Genomic DNA, 23,622 nt, shown 5'->3' with positions numbered 1-23,622 from the left:
ATATCAACCGCGAAAGTTGGATTTTCAAGCAAGATGCAGAGGGCGCAAATTATACGATTTCTGGCAATCTATAGTTTGGTTAACTTTCCTCGAACTTGTATCGAAAAGTAACTTCTCTCTCTCTATCTGTCTCTACATTCCTACACGACTTCAAATATTTTTGACTGTTTCTCTCTCAAATTCAACTTCCGCCGTTGATATGACAAAAAATTTTGTTCAATACTTTATGCTCAAAGGTAGGAACCCTGACAGACTTGAAGTGCAGACACGCGTTTGAGACTATGGATACATTCTCATCAAGACCTCGTACTTTATCCGGTCTTGATAAGAAAGCGCCCATAGCCTCAAACTCGTGACGTCAGTTCAAGCCGTCAGAATCCCTACCATTCCGCATACGTATCGAAAATAACTATTTTTGATGACTTGTAATCTACTCGATGGATTGATTCCAAAAGCTATTGAGCTCTGAAGCTTTATAAGCCGCGCCGAATCCCACTTCAACCATCAAAGTCGGTTCATTAGTTCAAAAAAAATCGTTGTCAAAAGAATTTTGAAAAAGTGTTTTTTTCTAATAAGATCCAAACCATTAAACTAATTGATGACAGTTTTTTTAACGTCAGTAGTTAAAATACTGCGTCGAATGTCACCTTGAACGTCAAAATCGGTCATTATTTCAGATATTGGTGATCCAAAATAAAAAAAAAAAAAGGATTTACTTCATTTTTCCCGAATAAGTCATAATATTATATGTTTCAAAAATCTTTTTTGCTGTTAGAGGTCAAAACACTGCGTCAAATGCCTTTTTGAACCTCAAGAGCTCGAAAATAGTGGAAGTTTTAAGGCTGGTTAGGTGGGTTTCAGATTTTTTGTATTAATCCAAAGCAAAAATAGTAAAATTATACCTGTCGATCACATTCGAGACACGCAAAGTGCCTCATATGCCAAGCTCTGCCTTCAGCCTCAGTACATTCATCTGCTAGAATAATTTCATCACAAGCACAGCATCTTGGTTTTAAAGTTTCTGCGTGATGTCTTCCACAGTAAAGTCTGCCTTCACGCCAGAAGTAAATGAGATCAACCAAGAGCTGCTTGCAAATACAGCAAATAAAACATGCTGGGTGCCAAAGTGCCGTGGGTCCAGCTCTGCTGGCACCTATCGCCATTTCTCCTGCGGTTATTGGCCTGCCGCATTCACGACAATCGTTACCGTGAGGTCGTTCTACTTGACTCGCATGTCCTCGACCAAGAGCTTCACGTTTCCTTTGAGCAGCAAACACGCGAAGCTCTCGTTTTTCCTCTTCGCTAAGACCACTGCAGTACCTCGCCTCGTTGTCATGAGGCGGCAACTGTTGTAGCAGCTGCTTCACTCGTTCTCTTTCCCCCGCACTACCAACGTAAGGAATCTTTTCCTCAGGTAGTGAACTAAAGTATAGATGAACCTACAGGTAAAAACGGTTGAGTTTTGTCGGTTACTCAGGCAGTTTTTCAGGCGAAAAATACTTAAAAATAATGCTGATAATTACCTGGTCGGGTCTGAGGCCTGGTGGTACCCATGTGTATTCTTCGAGTGCGCAGCCGCTATCATCGTCGCTCTGAGAAAGTCTTTGATGGTGATGAATAAGAGGGTCTTGAAGTACAGGTGCTGCTTCAATCGGACTCTTAAACGGCTCTTGATGAGGAGGAATAGTACCGCCGCTGGGAGATGACGTACTGCTGCTTTGAAATGCCATTGCCATTGCCATCGATGAGTCCGCTGTCTTGACACTCGTTCGGTGATGGTCCTCTCGCGGACATCTGCAACTTCTGCACACCTTCCTGTTGAGCAAATAGTAATATTATAATTATATTGTAAACTAGTTTAAATCCGGTATTAATAAAAGATATATACGGCTGGATTATAGTCACGTATAGTTGGCTGTTTTTATTAAGATTATCTTGAAGGGCGTCGTGCCAATTAAGCTTACGGCGGGATAATTTTCTGGTCTAATCGCTGTGGGCGATTTGCGGCCAGTAAATCAACGGCTATTGCGCAATGAAGACGCGCGTGCGGATCCAATTTAATAAAATCGAATCTTACTTAATATACAGCCCTTCTGAAGAAGGCCAAGAAGCGATAAATGCGGGACGAGATAACGCAGAGTAGCAAAAAAAAGTTAGGGATGAATTAATGTAAATGAAAAAGGAAACCCAAAACATATAAGAGCTGTCATGAAATAAAATCATGAACCTCGAGATGAAGCCGCGGGTGCTCGTCCTAACGAGTACTACAGAGCGCAGGTTAACTCGTTAACTATTCGAGTTTTAGAGAATTAATATTCCTGTCGATCGTCTGCCGATGGTAGATTTTTCAAGTATAATAAAATAAATATCCCGGAGATATTAAAAATTACTATGGTTTATTGAACGACAATGACCTTGGAAAAGAAAACGTAAATTCCCACGAGGAGGGAAAAAGTAAAGGGGCGTCACGGTTCTGTTACTACAAATTTGTTTTACCCGTATATACATTTATTATAACTTCTTTTTTATTTCCTTTTTTCTTTCGTTCTTTTAAAAAAAGTCTGGTTCCATTCGCAAAAGGATGATGATAGCAAATGGACTTACTCATCCTGATAGCCGGAGTTAACAACGCCATCAATATTATATTCGTTGAATTCAGTACACCTTGAGAGTCTTGGATTCTGCCGTAGCTGATGATTGACCGAATCGCTTAAGTAATCGTGCGGAACGCAGACACGCGCACCGGTAAGAAATTGAACGCATTTTTCTGTGGGACTGGCTCGCGGGCTGGCCAGCAACGAAGCTCCAGCAACTTCCTCACTCGCACCAGCACAGTCTTCGCCTCCTGCCACTCCATTGCCTCTTATAATGTCTTCGAGGTAACATCCTGGCTTGTCATGATTATCAAAGGGTGGTCTTGAAGACGGGGACGAGCAGGTAATCCAACTTGCCGGTTCTTGGAGATCCAGGGCAGCATTGACATTCGCCTCGGTGTTCTTTCTGCCATAGAGCTTTCGCAAATAAGCTTCTTGATGGCCGCGTGTCGCCCAGCATCCTGTTGCCCACCAGCGTTTCGAGCCAAAGAGCAAACTTGTCTGCCTCCTTCTAGCCAAGCTCGACATCTCGATACACTCTTTTCCGGATAATCCAATGGCTGCATCCTTCCTTATCGTCTCTGACACCTTATCTTCTTTTTCTCCCCAATAACTTTTTTTCCCAGTCGATGCTTCCTTAAATCTGCTGATATCTTTACGATATTCTCTGCTGATTATCTAGTCTCCTTTGATAATAAAACAAAAAAAAAGAGAAGCAATAATCCTTTTTGCAGGCGCGAAATTGCACTTGGCAGATGTAATGTCTTCCATATATATAAATACACTACATTGAAAATGCAATAAAGATAAAGTTGTGGAAGAATATCAGGGCAGGGCCTGTGTCAAAAAATACTACACCTTTAGTTAGTACGAGATAAAACAAAACAAGTAGAAATATGTATATATAACCGGTAGTGGAGCAAAGATTAACGTTTTAATACGAGTCGCGTATCTCCGAACTCCAGACAAGCCACTTGGTCGGCAGTTGGCTCACTTCTCGGTTTATTTCTCCACTCGTATCCACTCACATCGTGAATCGCCAGCCGGCTATTGCTTTCTTACGTGATTGCCTCGCGTGTCGTTTTTCATCCCACTACTACTATTTACTCCTTTTTATTTTATGTTTCACATCGAAATTAGTCAATCTTTGTATCGAGAGATGCAACTCACTGTCTGCAATTACTATTTTTTTTGCACGCTATTCATTAGGTACCATAACTTATTTTTTTCTCAATATCATCATTTATCCTTAAAAAATATCCGTATCAATTATAATAAAACACTTGATTGCGCGTAAGTGAAAACAGTTAAAAGTAATGACTGATATGAACTGATGGAGACATTCCTTTGAAAAACAGTTCGATCATTGGTTTTTCACTGACGCGATGATCCACGAGACGATGGGCCGCGTAATACAATGGAGTTAACTCGGTAATAAACTCACTGTAAACTTGCACGATCGCTTACGGTTGCGCGGACACTGAGTAGAGTGTTCTTTGGTCGTTCAGCCCCAAGTCGTATAGTGGGGCCCCGCGGGCCTTAAGGAAGGGAGTCCGTGATGAAGAAAGAGGGAAAAAGTCTTTTAACTCGGCACCTTCTGAAAGAAAGAGATAACGAGAACGTTGGATACAAATATGTATGTGTGGAACTAAAAGCGTTTACGCCTACCCTCTCTTTTCCTCTTTTTCCCGCAACATCACTACCACTGTCTACTTCACCAATATATATGTATATATTTATATATTAGAAATGAATATATATATATATATATATATATATATATATTTATGGTGTATTGGAGTTCCGACGCCTTGGGCAAAATAAACGAGTAAGCTCCAAACGTGAGAGGCATGTTTGTGTCTTGCGAGTCAATCGATCTCCATAGATCCTGTCTAGTCTATATCGAGAAAACAAGTCATTTTTTATTGTGTTATTATGAAATCTTCAAAGTCTCCGTTCGGATAAAAAGCAATCACTTAATACTGAATTTGACAGGACTCGATTGTTTATATAAATAATGTGTTTTTATTTTTTTTTTTTTTTAATAGGCTGAGAAAAAAAAAGTTTAGTCATTGCATAGTTTTACTACAAGAAATTATGCTCTTAAAAATTCTTAATCTATTTTTGGTGAAAAAATTTGAAGATTTCAGACAAAATCATTTTCTTAATTGGAGAAACCGAAGATTATTTCAAGATATCGTGATATTTTGGCAGTAATGTAAATAAATTTAGATTTTTTTCTGCAGAATATGTCTTTACTATTCTTGATTACAGACACATATGAAGTTAGTAGCCGTTCATGTCAGAGGACTGAGTACTGTTCTGGAGGTTAATGAGATCTACGAGATCTAAGTAACCATTTCTGTCACTAAATAGTAAATTCTATACAGCAACAAGAGCTGTGCTGAGAGGTTTGAACTATGAACGATGTACTGAGTAGCGCAGCACTGGTTACTGTTTAAAAAGTTAAAGTACGTGTTAAGCACCCGGGTCGAAAAATTAGATCTGATTTTAGTATAACTGGGTCATATTTGGACTAATTGGTCTGTATTTGAACTAGTTGATCTATTTCTAAATTTTAATAAAAATTCTAAGCTATTTTTGATCTAAAGACAATCGAAAACAGTCCAAATAAGGAATAGTACGGGCAAAATTCGATTAAATTTCCCAGGTTAATTAAATAAAAATAAAAAGTAAAATTAAATAGAAATAACTTAAATATTCATTTTATTTAAAACCGATCAAATTTTTCGATCCGGACAATGACTTACACCTCTTCTAATATGAATCAGTCATATTAAAATGTATTTTTCCCTATACTTTTTGTCGATTCTGCACAGACCAGTAACCAGTACTATTTATTTTTTTCCATGTGCAGAGAAAAAAAGGATTTCTTGGCGTAAAAAATTTTTACTCGTTCCAAGAAATTTTTTACATTATAAAGTAAAAGAGCTAGCACCAGATCACTCATGTTTTGTATATCTATATTTACTAAATTTTAATAAATATATATACAAATGTATGGAGTGATCGGGTACTAGTTCCCTGATCGGGTATTAGGTCTTTTACCCCAAATTAAAAATAAAAATTTTCTTGGGACCAGAAAAAAGTTCTCTGGCCAATAAATTATTTCCACTCTTAAGAAAATTTTTGTTTTCAGTTTTTACTGCGAAATATTTCTTGCGCTAAGAAATTATTTTTTTCTGTGTGTCAAGAAAATGATTCATTGCGTTACACATGACATTAAATAATGTAATAATTTACATCAATTCATTACTCGAAAAAATATTGTTTTTACAAAAGTTTTTTTTTCTGTGTAATAATAAATGGTAGCGGTTAAAAAAAATGAAGTGAAATAAAATTTTCCATTGAAAAAGTTCATGCTAATTACAGACAATTAAATAGCCTTCAAGAAATATTTTCATAGTTATAGTATTTTTCAAGATCATTATATATGATAAAGAAAAGTCATTGCATTCCGGTGTTTGGTGCGTGTAGAATATAATAGTGGGGATAAGTGCGCGCGCTAGTCCACAACGAGAAAATCAACAAATTTAATGATATATTCAATTGTAATTATCGCGAAAATCAAATAACCTGTTTTCAAATTGTTTGCAACATAGTAATTGCAAAAAAATATATAATTTAGATGAGCTTATTATCAATGAGTTATTTTAATACCCCGTTCAATAATAGATTTTTATGCAGTGTTTTAAAAATTTAACATTACATCCTGTAAAAAAAAATGATTGGACTCTTTGATAGACATGAGTTTTATTAAAATCTGTCGGCTGTATCTTTTAGAAGCCTTTGAAGTGAGAGCAGCTTCACATTCTTCTTTTATGCGAGCGCGAGCAGGCAATTCAGAGTTACCGAGGATGAAATAAGATTCTAGATCTTATCACAAATCATCTTAGGTCAAAGATCGCGCCTCAAGAGGCTTGTGTCACATAGATGGAGATTAAAACAGGTGTACAAGAAGAAATATATACACACATATATTTATAAATAGATACAGTATTATAAAATGTGCACGCGTTTGCGATTCCACGGTTTACGTTAGTTGCGCAGTAGTCGGAAACCTTCTGGCCTCTTCCCACAGCTCCTGGCATTCATTACAACTTCCTGAGTACCGTGGAGCTAAACTGGTGTACGAGTCTATAAAATCACCAACACTTTATAATATTAAATTAAATACCCATATCATTAGATGATACTCGATAAGCAACAAATAAGTGAATTTAAAGTAATAAGGGTCATATTTCAATCTTATTGAATCACGGCGTTTAAAAATGTCTCGGATAAATTCTGCTGATACCCAGAGGAAAAGGGTCTGCAGATGAGAAAGTGACTCTTGTAAAAATCTTATCCTCCAATATTTACCATCCACCCTATTGTCACCACTTTCGTGGGTATTCTTAACGAGTCGGCAAATATGCTGGCTCGTAAGTTTGCTGTTGACATAACTGGGTTTTCGACATCGTGTTACCACTACCGTATACCAAACGACGCAGCAAAGTAGCCTTCAGATCCAAAAAAGCCGTTTGTTATTCTTTGACAGGAGGAAGGAATATATATCCAGAAGCTGGGATGAAATGAAAGGTAAAATTCCTGTGGAAGAGATGCCCTTGGGCATATGAGTCTATATACCATGTCCAGGAGTATGCAAGTAGTAATATACAAGCAGTTGCTCAAAAGGATAAGAGATTTAGAATGAAATTATGCAGATTGCAGACTCGACTCTGATGGGCCTTGATGAGGCTCGGACCTACGTGATCCTGTCGGGACGTGCCGCGACGCGCTGTATATATACATACATATACTGAACATATATTGGTATCCTTGACTCGAGTGAGGAACTAAATAATGCATCATACACACATCTGAAATGAAATCAGTGTAGAAACATTTATTTTCCCAAGTTATTTCTCATAATTGATACTTTATCATTTTGTAAATATATATATATGTATATATATATTACAGTTATATTTAATTTACTCGACGAAACTCCTTCTAGAATTACGTAGATTATTAATAAAACATCATCTTTTTTAATTTGAATTCCTCGGGGATGGCTTTCTCCTTTCCTCTCCTTTCATCAGACATACTCGTGTGTGATTCCGATCAGCTGCCAGAGATCCGGTTTACCTATGTTGTCCAATAAACATCCAACAGTTTCTCGGACAAAGTACTGCGTTCAAAAGTCACACAAAATTCATAAGACGTTTGCATATATACATGCGGCATATGTAGATTGAGTGAATATTAAATGCAAACTTTAATACACTTGACACACTTCAAGTCTGATATGGGAAAGTTTCGAACGATAAAAACAATAAAAAAAAAAAATAAATAAAGAATAATATATACGAAGAAAAGTATGAAATAACTGCATGAATATTGCGAGTGAGTGCAGTGGCCTTGATGAGTATCCGGAGGACATTGGCATCCTTGAAATCTCGTATCGTAAACCGGCGTTGATTATCCTGCACTCCAGGTGGTAGACCCAGTGATATCCGAGTCAACAAATAGAATTCGCTTTGACATGTCAGTACGATTTGTACTTTCGTCACTTATCAGCCTGATATTTATACGTTTGATGACAGGGATGAAAATTTCAAGTAATTAATCGTTTCAAAATTTATATGGAGCAAAATAAGATACTTATTAAAAATTTTATCTCTAGATCTATTCCTCTGTGTTCGTTCGTGTATGAAAACATTCTACAGGTTACGATTCTCAATGAATTGATGCTTACACTTTGAATTTATATGTTGCTTGTATCTTTACTTTTAATTACAACTCTTCGAAAGATAATAATTAGAACGTATAGTTAATTCCCACTGACTGTAATGGCGCAGTCTTAATTAGAATAGATTTGTTTCACTCAAAATCTTATTGTTCGTTTTGTTTTGTTTAGTTTTTTACTTATAAACAAAATGGCGAGAGAATTTACAAGACACATAAAATACATAGGAATGCACGATCTGGACATTGGTGCGCCGACCATTTCTTGCGGAGATGGGTAATTATATTTTACGATCTAGAAGTCGTGGGCGCCATTTTTAAGTGTCCAACCGACGTCTTAACGTCACTATATAATGCTGATGGTGTCGCAAAACCGTAGTATGGGATAACCATGAGAAGTCGCTAGACCCCTATAGTCACCATGAAAAATTACCATCATATATACATATATGTATACACGAATCTAAATGAAAATAATGTAGATATCATGAACTCGTTATGCATATGCACGCACACGAATCGTAATTCACGCAACACGAATAAATCAAATTGACATTCTATATCTGTTGAAGTAAACTGGTCAAGCCATCCACCGGAATACCAATTCAACTGTTGTATATATACCGTATCTCATTTATACAACGTCTATATATCTATATATATATTTGTTTCACATGTTTTACCTCTTTTTACTTTCACATCATCATGATCACAGTAGAATCAGGATATATCCCGATTAGATTCCTTAAGACCACAAGAATTCTTGCCATGTCCCTCTAATATACTATTCTGCGGTAACTCGTCCGTATGGAATAAAAATAATGTTCGAACAGAATATAAAGAGCGACGCGTGACGACGATCATGTTTGTATATATAGTCAGCTTGGTTTACCCTGTGGACGTAATTATCCGATGGAAGCAATATAAGGAGGTAAGTGCAGGACAAATTGAATAAATAGCTACGCATATTATAACCCCAAAGGCTCTTATTTGTAAACATTATTTTACGATAGCTAGTTTATTGAGTGGCATTGTATATGAATCTCTTGTTCTATCTCGGTTTTTATTGCGCAGCCAATTAGATGATGCAGACACGCAATAAAAAGAAATGGAATAAAATAAAATAAAGGATAATATTGTAAAACTGGGATTAACCAGAGGTGCAATCAAGTGTCGAACGGTTTTTTAGAGTAGATTTTTCGAGAACTATCTTTCTTCAGGCTTCAGGGCGTGCGCGCAGGAAACCGCAAGGTCTTATTTCCAGGTATAGAAATCGAGACTGTAATTTTGAGCTGGTGGAATATAAGGATCCGTGCTTAAGAGAAAGAGAATGAGCCCGAGGGGCCCTATCTTTCGTGCTACCCTCAGATTACGTAAACCGACATCGGCTTTTAAGTGTCGCTTCCACTGTTTTCTTTACTTCTCTCTTATGTGAATCATAAACGATACCAACCTATAGGATCGTAGCTCTCGGTCAGAGATTCTATCAGTCCTCTAATTGCTTTTTAAATTTTAAAAGTCACTGTTTCTTTAACCGAGATGTGTATGTATGTGTGTTATATGTTTATAGAACATGTAATAGTTTAAATGAAGCCCGGCATAATAAAAGTATAAGAGCAAGTGCTGATCAAGAAACCGGTGGAATTCCATGCTTCCCTTTTTTCCTTTAGTTCCCGCGGGCTCATGTTTAACGGTTGGCTAGTTTCGCTGATGCTCCTCATCGTACGCCGTACCGAATCGCGTTGTTCTGCTAAGGTGGTCCAGCGGATGTCCAACCAGATAAAAAAGTTGTAAGAAAGAAGATAAGAATAGATGACCAAAAGAAAAAAATTCGTCTAATCGTCTTATCCAGTGTTATTACCAATTTGTTCCGTGTTTCAGAAAAAAAAAAAAATTATTAAATCAAAATAACATTTGATGATTTATAAGTTTTTATTAAAGTAATTGCTCCTTTCACCTGTAGAAGAACATACTGTGTCTTGTATCATTTGTCACTTTTTTATGTATCGACAAAAATTTTTTCAACTGGGATTAGTAAAAAAAAAAATGGAAGATTACTCAAGAATTTTTTGAACCATACTGTGGTCTCGTGAGAATCGGTTTCTTTACATCTTAAATTCCATTATTTGTACATTAACTTTGTATACTAAAACAATAAAAACATGAAAACGGTTTTCACCTCAAGATATTAATGATTAAATTTTATTCGTGTCATTATTTAAATTGTGATGAAATTATTTTTAATGTTTTCAACCGAATTTAAGTTCGGAATTATGTACAGCGCAGTAGAGTGGACGCATCTTATAAAGCCCGAGGGTATCCGGATCCCATCTCGTTGAAGATAGTTAAGAACCTAATAACTATAAAAGACGAATAAACCATTCGATCGCTAAACATATTTTTAGGATCAAGGATATATCTATATACTTTACACATAAAAACGTTTTACAAGGATTTTAAAGAAATGTCATATAACTGCGTTTAAATGATTCAGTTTCTTAAAATAAACTCAAGTTTATACACAGTTTCGAAAAAGGTTTCTTTTATTAACTTCCATTTCAAATGCTTAGTAATCATTTTCCACAACAATAAACCAAAAAAGTTGGGAAACCGAACTGTGTATGATTCACTTTCTCATTCAAAAATTGATTAATAGACGGCGCTCTTATACAAGAAAGTAATAAAAAAAAACATGGCAGCTAAATTTTTTCATGAATTGTCAGTTTCAAGTTTTTATTGTTTATCATAAAACTAAAGGAATTTGGATAGTGATTTTCTATGGAATTTTTCTATTCAAGAATTCAAATGTAATAAAAAAAAAAATAGATCGATCGGTTGTGTATTTTTTAGGTTATTGTGTTTACTAATATCCGTACGAACTCACGGACATCAGAATTTTTCAACATTTTATTTTTTTCAATTACTATTTTTAAAAAAAGTGACTTGAAATTGTGTTCGTTTTATTCATTAATAAATTATCCTTCAAATGGTACAAATTTTGTTCTAGTTGAGCAGTTTTGAATAAGTGTAAATATGACTTTTACGTGAGTGAATCAGCTGGGGCATAGTAAGCGTTAGCAGAACACATCTCATTGCTTCGCAATTGAATATATAATTCACAATTATTTGAAAATATTTCTGGCATCATTATCTAGAAGTTTATCAATTCTTTGCAATGGTAATATCAGGAATAATAAGACAATATAAAATTCAATCTTAGATCTTATTCATAGGAAATTCAATTCATAGGGAACGTAAACTATTTCTATAAAAAGCGATATTCATATCTTTTATACAAATTTCTGATGAATTCCAATATCCATGAATGTAAAACTATTATTTTGATTATTGTGCCTATAAGAAATGATTATAGAGAAAATTGAATTTTCTATTACAAATATATATACATTGTATATACATTGTAATATAAACTGCAAAAAATTTACGAAGTGAACGCGAATTAAATCTAGAATGAATATACAGCGGATGATTTTTTATTTATTTGATTCTTTTCAGAGTAAAATTAACTCCAGAAAGAAGTTTATTTCCCGGGTCGAAAAATTAGATCTGATTTTAGTGTAACTGGGCCGTATTTGAACTAGTTGATGTATCTTTAAATTTTAGTGAAAATTCTAAGCGATTTTTGATCTAAAGACAATCGAAAACAGACTAAAAAAAAATAATACACAGAAAAAGTCTAATTTTGGTCTGAATAAAAGCAAAAGAAGGCAAAATATTTTGAGAAAAAAGTCTGATTTTGATCTACAGGCGACCTAAACTAGACTAAAAATTATTGAAAACAAGTCTGAAAACAGTCTAAATAAGGAATAGTACGGCCAGAATTCGATTAAATTTCCCAGGTTAGTTCAATAAAGATTAAATAGAAATAACTTAAATTTTCATTTGATTTAGAAACCGATCAAATTTTCGACCCGGGTTTACCATCAAAATAATTCCGAAATCTTTTTTGACATTAAAACAGATAAGTCTAAGATTGATCAGAGTACACTAGCCAATTAAAAAATTTTTTTTAATGAAAAAGATGTTATTCCATTAAATAAATTGAATTTACTTTTTTTTCATTATCTGGATTAGATGAATTACGCCTCATGTCAACCATATAGGGAACGCTACAAAGACAAGCTCAAGATTCAATCAAGAAAGTCTCATCAAGACTGCGTCAAGTATTTCTGCAGGCTCATGATCAGGCCCAGAATATCCATCTCGGTTACATACTTCACCCGCTTAAATCGGATATGCCCGGCCCAAATCAGGATTAAATAACAAAAACCTCGAGCCGTTTATTCTTCAATATCAACAATATTAAAGCCGAATTAATAAAAGATTTTTTAAAAATAATTTTACAAAATTTTATGAATAATGCATGCGTTAAAAAAAGTGCATAGCGGGTGATATAACTAAAATGATAAGTAATTTATTCATATTTACATAAATTATCTGCATAGCAATAAAATGAAAAAAATATATGCACATATTATATGGGCCAATTTGCTTATAGATCGAGAAATTCATTTCCTCATGTTTATGTAATAGTTCTTGTCTGCGAATATTAAATATTATCCTCAAGAATTAATGCTACCGTACGATGACTGCTGATTGCGCTGAAAAGAACCAGCCAGCACACAAGAGTACAAGAGAAGAGTTAAGCTACCAAGAGAATCACTCATGGCAACACTTGCAAACACTTGGCTTATAACACCGTGCATCATGCAAGTTAGCACCAGTGTACAGTAACAAAAGTGCACAGCATTCCGTATGGCGTCAGCGTGAATTATCGCCTGGAGGGTTAGATGAAGGAGCAAATATAGGATACAGGATGTGTACACACGTTACTTTGTTACCACGTGTTTGAATACTTTACAGTTTCATCATTAATATTATTTAAAATTAAAATAATATCAAGCTGTGAAAAATTCAGTTCTAATCCATGGGTCATAAAAACCAAATTAAATACAACATTACGGGTTGTAGAAAAACCTACACATGGATTGTATTCTACTATAAATAGATTTCCGCACTGAAAAAAAAAACGCATTAATCTGAACTACGACGACTCAAACATGGAAAAGTAGTAATTTATTGTTTCGTTACGCAATACATTTATTTTGAACAAAATATCATTTTGGAATTGACCAAATTAGTATATTCTGTAGCCCAAAGCTTTTTAGTGAAGCTTAGAAGACGATTTCAGATGAAGGAAAAGTTGACTTGAGCCAAAAGCGAGGGCTGACATCGCACCCAAAGTATGAAATCGAGTTTCATCTTGTGCTACACACTACACTATTTATCATATTACTTGCATTGATTCTGAAAGTTTCAATGCCGGGAGCGTCAAAACAGGCTAATTTCTGACATAGTGCAGCAGAAAAAAATGCCGGGTCCGAAATATGTAAATTTAAGCAATTGAACCAGAAAATAGTAACGTTTTTTAATTTTCTAAATTTTTAACTTCCCGCTAAGAAAATTGACGATTTTCGAAAAATTCGGTAAGTTATTGTTTTCACCCCGATTTTCGAAAATCGAGTTTTCATCAGATGTCGACGTTTTGAGGTCCTAGGAAGCTATTCTGACTATTTTCAGATTGATGTCCGAGTGTCTGTATGTATGTGTGTGAATGGTCTATAACTTTTTAACTAATGAACCGATTTGGATGGTTGAGGTGGCAATCGAAAGAGCTTGTTGACCATCAACTTCCCCGAAAGTTTCAGATCATTCGATTGAGTAACCTCGAAAATATTGGCGAATTACGAAAAAAAAAATTTTTTTTTTTTTAGTTTTTTATTGATTTCTCAGAAACGACTTATACGATCAACTTCAAGATCTAATGAGCTCTAGAACTCAAGAAAACACGTCAATTGCCGCCTCAACCATCTCAATCGGTTAATTTGTTCCAGAGATATCGTTGAAGAAATGAATGGTAAAAAACGGTTTTTTTTCGAAAACAATGGCATACAAACGTATTTTCAAGCTCCTTGAGCTTGAAAATATATTTATAACAATGTTTTCGAGCTCCTTGAGCTTGAAAATAGCGGAAAGTTGTAGGGCTGGCCCGCAGGGTCAACCGATAGGCAGATTTTTTTATTGGAACTCATGCTATCTTTTTGATTGTTTATACAACAGTCAGTTCGGTTGGTTACTAAGATGACATAAATGTTTAGAGTTTTACGACAAACCAATGCAATCCTGACAGGAAGATATCGAGTCAGAAATTAATTTAACTGACAGAAACTATTGACTTTTTTCCATAGGGAAGAAACTGATCAAAAAGTTCTACTCGCTAAATTGCATTGATCTGAAATTAGCTTATTTCCACTGGCAAAACGGGCATTAAAATTTTCAGTTTCAATGCGGATAATATGAAAAATATTTATATGAAAGGTAGCAGCCATATTAGAGTAGAATATCATACGACTAGAGTTTGATCAATGGATTATCTATAGGTAACAAGATTCTCATAAGAGATTAACTATTAGAGTTCAAAGCCTAGACGCATTACTATCAATTAAAGCGACGATAATAATGTATCGAGGTTTGGGATAGAGTAAAGTAAAATCTTGGAGAGTTTGGAAGCAAGAGAATGGAACAACTCAGTTCGGCAAACGTTTAATCCTCTGTAACGGCCTAGGAATATACATAGCTGAGAGGTGCGCTAATTTCCCTAATGCCTCGCTTCGTATTGTTCGTAACGTCGTTAACGAAAATACAAGATAATAGAAGTGAGGAAATCCCTTTAGAGTATCTTAAATAATCTTAAGGACTTATGCACATTAAATTATTTTAGATGTTATCTCTCTAATACTCAGAACGTTATTATACCTCCTGTATAAATCACGACCTATATATGATGTCAATTAATGATAGTATTAATTTTATTGCTTTGTTTGAAATATTATTATATTTATACTGTGAAAAACACAACGACAAATAGTCCATCCGGTGTCCGGTAATTTACTAATTATACTATGGCTTCTCTGGTCGAAGAATTTGAGTCTAACTAGACTGGATTTGGACTAGTTAGTCTGTTTTTGAATTTTTTTATGAAAATTCAAAGCTGTTTTTGATCTGAAAACAATCAAAAACAGACTAAAAAAAAAATGACAGACAGAAAAAGTCTAATTTTGGTCTAGATAAAATCAAAAAAGGCAAAACATTGTGAGTAACAAAGTCGGACTTTGATCTAGAGGCGACCAAAACCAGACTAAAAATTGAAAAAAAGTTTGAAGATAGTCTAAATACGACACTATTCAAATTATAGAGTGCCGCAGAAATGAGATACAAAAAACTCGCGAGTGAAGGGTTAAAATTGAGTCCATTTTTCTAGCTTATTAAGCATCGCAGTTATTGTGACATCTCGCTAAGAGTATGAGGGCGAGCCTTGTGGGCTTAAGGGCAATGCTAATTCCTTGATTATCAACCTTCTCATCATTCTTGATCTTATAAGTATACAGACTACCGCAGCGAGGTCGGCTTAAATTCGCTTACTGTTCATGTCTCTCAAGAGACCAAGAGACATCTCTTGGTGATTTCCAGAGTGTAGGATGAACCTCAGGGCTGTGGATCACTATGTATATATATTATAAGGAATTGTATATGTACGTAACCGTCGGTTCAAGCTAAAACTTGACTTGTACTAGGGTAACAAGGATAAGTGAAGAAAAGACAAAGGCAATGCGTTAAAATGTCTCGGCATCTGTTACCACCAAGAGGCTGTTTGAAATTATTAATCCTGTCAAAAACACTAAATCATATTTCACGCATAGTCTGGGTGAGAAAAGCTAAGGTAAATTGCCATTGTATTTCAAACGAACGAGGGAGACACGAATACATATCTGTTGAAAAAACGAAACCCAGTGACGAGGGCAACTGTCTACAATCTTGATTTAGAGTCTTTATATTATCAAACCCGTCTCTTTACGTGTCCCAATTGATTTATAGCGGAGAAAAACTTCACTTCTCAATATTTTTTTCTCTTACTTTTTTTCTCCAATGAACATGAATTAACAAGTACTTTCGTCATGAGTGAGTTTTTTTGCTTCAAGTAAATATGGTAGCAACTCACGCAGTATTTTTACAGATTTGAGGATGGTATGCATGTAAATAAATATACAATCCCTTTGGTATGATAGAACGTAAAAAAAGTCCTGGTTAATTAATCGCGGATCCGACTTTCATTTCGCCTGTGTAATGGAATTTCTGTGGAACAGTCGAGTGTGGAGTCTACGCATGATAAACAAAGAGAGAACCCAACGCAAAGCGAAAATTCTACATGTTCTTTAGGAATGTGCCAGACTGACAATAATACTACTGAAAAAATTCCATATAATGTAATTTATACAGAATATATTTGTGTAAAAATATATATGCATAGAAGTATACTTCTGTATATAGTATGAGTATAAATGTAATGTATGCCAATAATAATTTAGTGATCAGTGAAGGGGTGGAAGAGTCTACAAGGGGTAGTGCAATTACTCCCTAGGTGCTCGTTTACCTGTACACTAGACTATTTTGTATTTCGGGTTAGTTTGGTGAAGATATTAATTACAACTTGACGGTATTAATCATTAGAAGTTTAAATAATCGAATATTTAAAAATAATATTTATTGTATTTTCTACGGATTTTATTTAAATTCGAATTTACTTCATCACTCGGAGTTCGGAGTATTTAAAAAGATCACCTCGAATACGGAGTAAATAGGAGTTTTTTTTAGCGGAGTGATGTATATTTTTTTTCTCGCATTTATTCTGATTCAGAGTTTTGATTTTGAAATAAACTCCCTTTCAAAATGAATTTCATTAAAATAAAAAAATAGTCATCTGCTGCGTATTTACTCCGGAGTTCTTTCAGAGTAAATGCGCAAATTTTTTACAAATAAAACAAAAAGAAATAGAATAACTTGAGGATTTAGAAAAAAATTATGCATAATTGGTGACTACCAAATGAAACGTTTGGGAAAAATAGTTTGATACTAGGGTAAAAAATGTGAAAATTACTTTCCCTCATTATAAGTGTTTAACAGTAAAAAAAGCAGAGGGGCTAGAAAACTCGGTATACGAAAGCGAAGCATGAGTTTTTAAAGTCATTTTTGTTGCTCGTTGACGAGACTGCCACGGCAAGTTTACTCAGTTGGAAATGAGCGGAAAAAAATAAGGGAGAGACACTGAATTTTCCCACTGGTGATATAACGTTATGAATGCATAAAAAGTCCCGTAAACTCGAGGAGATGGCGTATACCTTGCTACATTCGATGGAGTATATCTTTTTTTCGGTTCAGGAGAGGAGAGATACCAGATTTTATAAACCATTATTCATGTTGCATGTTTTTATGCGTATAGGAACAAAAAAAACGTAAGGGAAAAATATTTAAAGTTATACTAGTCACGTTTTTAAATCTTCTTACTGAAGAAGCTTCGATAGATTGCGAAAACATAAATAAAATTTATGTTTACCTTAGCTGGATTTAATATTGATTGGCTGTACAAATCCGCAAGTGAGAAATTCAAAACTGTAATAGAATTCAAAGTAAATTACCGGGCCGAAAAATTTTATCTGTTTTCTATTCAATTTTACTTTTTATTTGTACACAGAAAAGATAATTTTTACTTGTCCTAAGAAATTTTTTGCAGAATAAATTGAACGAAAATTTTCTTGGGTTCAGAAAAAATTTTTTAGCCTAATTTTGGTCGCCTGTAGATCAAAATCAGACTTTTTTCTCAAAATATTTTGCCTTCATTGTTTTAATCCCGACCGAAATTAGACTTTTTCTGTCTATTATTCGTTTTTACTCTGTTTTTGATTCTTTAGATCAAAAACAGCTGAAAATTTTCGTAAAAATTTAAAAACAGATCAACTAGTTTAAATACAGTCTAGTTAAACTAAATTCAGATCAAATTTTTCGATCCGATAGTAAAACAATCCTTTATTTATTACTGATCAAAACTAATATTTATCGTCGCTGGTAATTGAGAATCTCGAAAATGGAATTCAGAATACAGCGAAAGTGTTGACGTAGTTTGCGATAAGTTCGAAAGAGTGCGCCAATGCAGGTGTACTTTTCAGGTAAACCTGTAACCCTATAACCGGCCGTCTTCTTCAGCAACAACCGCAATCTACAAACCGGTTTCTTCTGTTGGTTTACCATCAATCTATACCTTCGGGATTTCACAATCGGTACAGCAGGCAGCAGATGCCATCTGAAGATTTGAATCTTCTGTTTTAATACCAACAATATTTATAAAAAGACTTTGCTATTACGATGTGGAATAGGGAGTTTCTGATAAAATCACATGTGATGTATATTACAAATGTATAGAAAATATATAAAACGGGTAATGTGGTTCTGTTATAAAACCCCCAGAATGTTCCTGCGCGGTGCGGGAAATCGGTATAAATAAATACTGGTATAAAATTCAAAGAGGTTCAGGCAATTTCGGGTAAGCCTAGAGGGTGGCATATGCTAATACTAAATCCCAGTACACTGGTAAGCCGACCCTCGAGTATCGTCAGATCGTTCGCAAGCAACGAGAGTTTATCTATTTTCCTAGTGTCTGTGATAAGAAGGAAAGGTTGACAAGGTTGGGTTTTTCCGTAACGGGGAAGGAGTCCCGGGAAATTTGGGACAAGTTGCGATGGTTATCTTAAATTTAGGGATGCATCCCCCGAACCACATAACGGAAATTGAGCCCAAGTTGAGTACAGATGGAGGAGATCGAACAGAAATTCACTACCTCCGGATCATCTTTAGATAACTTCTGGAATGTTTATTGGTTGTATTTCATTCCAGTGATTAGGTTATCATTTCAGATACATATTATACATCATATTAGGATTATTGTCAAAATATGTCACAGAAATAATATGATCAAGACATACATTCACATAAATGAATTTAGTAGTTTGTTATTCATGGAATAAATCGGAATTAGAAGAGCACAAGGTGACACAGGATCGTTTATTTTGCTCCAGGCTAGGTAACAATACCCACTACCAAATCCATTAAAATATGTAAAGGCCGTGAGCATTTAGCTTATCGTTTGTGACCATCTACAGCATGGAATACATACCATGCTCCCTTTCACGAAACCGACGCCCGCAGGCTGTCTGAAAATGTCGAGCCTCTAAATCAGAGGGGTAGTCCGTGGTCGGTTAAATTTAAACTAAAATATTATAGCACCCCCGGTTTTTTCACTCGTTTCAACTGGACCAGAGATAAGGTTGATTTCCTCATGAGGAAAAAAATACCCTCATTCGCCTGTACGTTAGTATTTGCTGATTGTTATCAAATGAAATGAAAAGAGAAGAGTTTGAAAATGGGAGCAAATAGATGAAGAATGGAAAATCTCTCCTGCAACCGTGTAGATTTACTTTGTACAGGTTTTTTTTACATCTTGGTAAGAGCACTTATTTGAAATAAGAAGTAACGAGAGAAAAATAAGAATATTGAGAGTGAATCGTAACAAAAACGTAGGGTAGATTTATTGTCGAATCTATAAGAGTTGGAATACTGTTCATGTACTCAACGCGATTGCATTTAAATCATCACAATTCACGGATAGACACTGTAGAAAATTTGCGGAGTGAACGCAGAGTGAATGATTTTTTCAAGCTCTCGGAGTGAAATTCACTCCAAACGGGAGTTGTGGGAAATGTCAATTATAAAAAAACTCTGCAAAGTAAAATCGTAATAATTCGCGGATTAGATTACTAATACATAGTGAAATTAGGTCTCTTTTGTATTGACATTTATACTGTGTATGGAAATAATTACGAGCTCTCTTTACATATATTCAAGCGAAATCACTATAAGCAGCTGATGATGGAAACTTTCACACTTATAAAGTTAAAGAAAGAGTTTTCATTTTTTATCATTAATATAATTTCACTGAGTCGCAAACTGTCATATGACTCACATCAACCATACCACGAAATGTCATTTTATGGTGTACCGAAATATAGAATATTCCCATAAAAAATATGTTACTATAGCTATTCAATAATTTAATATTTTCACTGTATATTAAGGGAAGGGGGGGGGGCAAAACGGGGTACCCGCAAAATTTTATATTTTAAATGGTTTTTAAACATTCCAAATTCACTTTTGTAAATATAATTGAGCGTTGTTTTGAATATTTTTTGTTAAAATTTTCAATAATCAATTGTCAGTTGTAAAATATTACTGACTTTTGTTTTATGATAAAAACTATTAAAAATTTATTTTTGTTCTTTTGTATCCATGGATACATACTGAGAGAACAATTTATTTGAGCCAAATAAGATTTGTTTCAGGCAAATAAATCCCATATTTGAATGGACCCAATTCGTATTTATTTGAGACACAGATATGGTTGATTTGAATGATATAATGATTTGTTTATAGTTAACAAATCTTCATTTGGAATATTTTTTCAATCAAGATTTGTTAACTATAAACAAATATATATTTGAATGAAATAAATGATTTTGATCAGTCAAATAAATCTATTTATTTGGCTCAAATAAATTGTTCTCTCAGTGAAATAATCATGTAAAATATAATTTTTCTTCATGTAAATTACTTACAAAAAAATTTAATTTAATCAAATTCATTTAAAATCCAGAATTTTTTATTTTTTTTTACCTTTTTTAATGATACTGAAGTTAGCCGACGTCCAATAATTTTTGGATTTTTTTTTAAACAATAAATTATAAAAAAAAAAATTATTTGAAAAAATTGCACCTATAGTTTATTAAATTTTCTACATGTGCATATTTTAATTTTTTTTTTTTTTAAATAAAGTCGTTAAAAAAAAAATTCAAAAATTTCTAACTGTCTGCTAACTTCAGGATCATATTTTTGGTAGCACGACTTGTAATCCGCGGATAAAATATCCGCGACAAAATATCCACGACAAAATATCCGGAGACATTTTATCCGATAGACAAAATATCCCCGGACTAAATATTCAAGAGACAAAAAATCCGTGACAAAATATCCTGTCGATAAATCTTATTTAGAAAAATATATTTTAAGTGAAAAAATAATTAATGGTTTTCGATAAACGGGTACTGTACCATTCCAAACATATGTGTTGACCTATTTCCAAAATAATACCCACCCAAAATCTGTGAAAAAAGGGCACAATACGATTTCAAGCATATGTGTTGATCTATTTTTAATATCACACACTCAAATTTTATGTGCAAATATATTAAACATTTCTGATAAAAGGGTACCGTACTATTTATATAAAAAGTATTTATATTATAAGATATTTTGTCGGGGATATTATATCTATCGAGTATTTAGTCCGGGGATATTTTGTCTATCGGATAAAATGTCTTCGGATATTTTGTCGCGGATATTTTGTCGCGGATATTTTGTCTTCGGATCATAAGTGACGGTACCATATTTTTTAGGGGTTACCCCATTATGCCCGCAAAAATAAAAACATTTTTTTTTACGGTAACTGAAAATTTTTTCTATTTACTTCGAATATCATCAAAGTAAAAAGATTTAGTGTATTGAGTCCTCGAAAACTTGGTATTTCCTTAAGTACCCCGTTTTGCCCCTCCCTCCCCTATATATATGTAATTATAATTTAGTGAGTTACTTAAACATTTTATAAATTAAAAACAAAATATTATGTTTTATTATTGAATGCGGATTAAAATAAAATCCGTGACACTGCGAAATCACTGCGCTCAAAAAAATCCCTATTCACTCTCGATTTTTTACAGTGTATTCTCAAAAAAAAAAAAACATTTTTACTAACAGTAAATAATCACTAATTCGTAATGAAAAGTATACTTTCAATTCAAATTAGTGTAATGTACTTCTCCCCACTTGCTGTGAATAATCGTTATTCCGTATTTAGAATATTCTCTATCCTAAATATTCATATCGATAGCTGAGATAATACGGTAACAGATAGTGATATATGAGAAGTGGGAAATGAGGCCAAAAAACGAAGAATGATGAAAGAGAAGAAATAAGTATCGCTATACAATCCAAAGAAGCAAGTCGTCATTGCAAAAGCCCAAGGGTCAACATCTTTTACGATCCTCAGCTATAAACATCCCCTCGAATTAATTGAAAGAATATTTCCTTCCGGCAAACTTTCATCAATCTTGAAAACGCGTCTGGACTATCTAAGTAAACACAATAGCTAAGGACCAGCTGTCTATCACGTTTATCTCTCACAATCGTTATTTTTTTTTTTTTAGCTTTTATGTATAATAATATAACACAATATAAATAAAATTTACGAAATAGCATAAAAGTTTATTGCTTTTTAAAATCGCGAGGTTAAAATTAATGTCACATATTACAGAAAAAAAGTACTGTGATCATTGTCTTCAGCCATTAAAAAGTTATTACCACATATGTAACTATATTATTATCTTTTTTATACACTCATTATTTTACTCTTTTTTTCGGTAGTTCATTTTACCCTCATCTCCATATGTCTTACACATTCGACAGTAAAGAATAAATATGGTTGTTCGTGCACACGTTTCAATAATAAAAATACACTGTTACGACCAACGTCCCAAACATTGAATCACACCCTCGTGTCGGTTCTTTCTGAGATTCTCAACATATGTGGACAGAAATATTAACTGAGTCTTTCAATTCGCTCTGTACAAAACGAAGACTGAAATAATAGCAACTAATAAATTTAATAGCGCACAATTTAAGCTCTTGTTTGTTAATAGCAATATTACCAACATTATATCTAAAAAAATTAAGTACGTCTTAAAAAAAAACTGAAGTTGTATTTATAATTATCACAATTTTAGAAATTGGCAAGAAACAAATTTTTTGTTTGACTCTGATATAAATTAGAAATTAGAAACAGTTTTATTCATTCTGTAAAAAAAAAGTTCATTATAGGCAAGAATTGATAAATTTCAAAATCAATTTTCCAGCTTAGGGTTCTTATGCATTTTTGTAAAAAAAATTGCAAGCATTTTCTGTAGAAAAAGAGGTGTTAAAATGAGAACATCGGTGTCAGGGTGTTATTTAACCGGTGCAAAAAGGGTGTACATTAGAGTGCTTCAAAAAAAAACGTTAATTTTTAACTTCCCGCTAAGAAAATTGTAAATTTTCAAAAATTCGGGAAGTTATTGGTTTCGGTCCGATTTACGAAAATCGAATTTTCATCAGATGTCGACGTTTTGAGGTCCTAGGAAGCTATTCTGACTAACTTCAAGATGATGTCTGAGTGTATGTATGTATGTATGTACGTACGTATGTAAATACCTGTATCTTTTGA

At 34.0% G+C, this 23,622-nt stretch overlaps 1 protein-coding gene across 9 annotated transcripts in view; it reads right to left on the bottom strand.

Moving 5' to 3' along the window:
• LOC130666156 (protein prickle-like) overlaps positions 1-23,622 on the bottom strand; it is a 90,530-nt gene that overhangs the window by 4,942 nt on the left and 61,966 nt on the right. For 8 of the 9 annotated variants that reach the window (XM_057466945.1, XM_057466949.1, XM_057466944.1 and 5 more), the window contains 2 exons: positions 1,524-1,815; positions 903-1,439 (listed from right to left, as the gene is read on the bottom strand). In XM_057466945.1, the coding sequence (XP_057322928.1) occupies positions 903-1,439; positions 1,524-1,815 (829 nt within the window). Of the gene's footprint in view, positions 1-902; positions 1,440-1,523; positions 1,816-2,604; positions 4,087-23,622 lie in introns of those variants that run through there. The other variant, XM_057466943.1, reaches the window with a different exon arrangement.

This window comes from Microplitis mediator, chromosome 3, assembly GCF_029852145.1.
Source record: "Microplitis mediator isolate UGA2020A chromosome 3, iyMicMedi2.1, whole genome shotgun sequence".
Classification (NCBI taxonomy): domain Eukaryota; kingdom Metazoa; phylum Arthropoda; class Insecta; order Hymenoptera; family Braconidae; genus Microplitis; species Microplitis mediator.
Note: the sequence above shows the minus strand (reverse complement) of the source record. Positions and strands in the feature narration are given on the sequence as shown.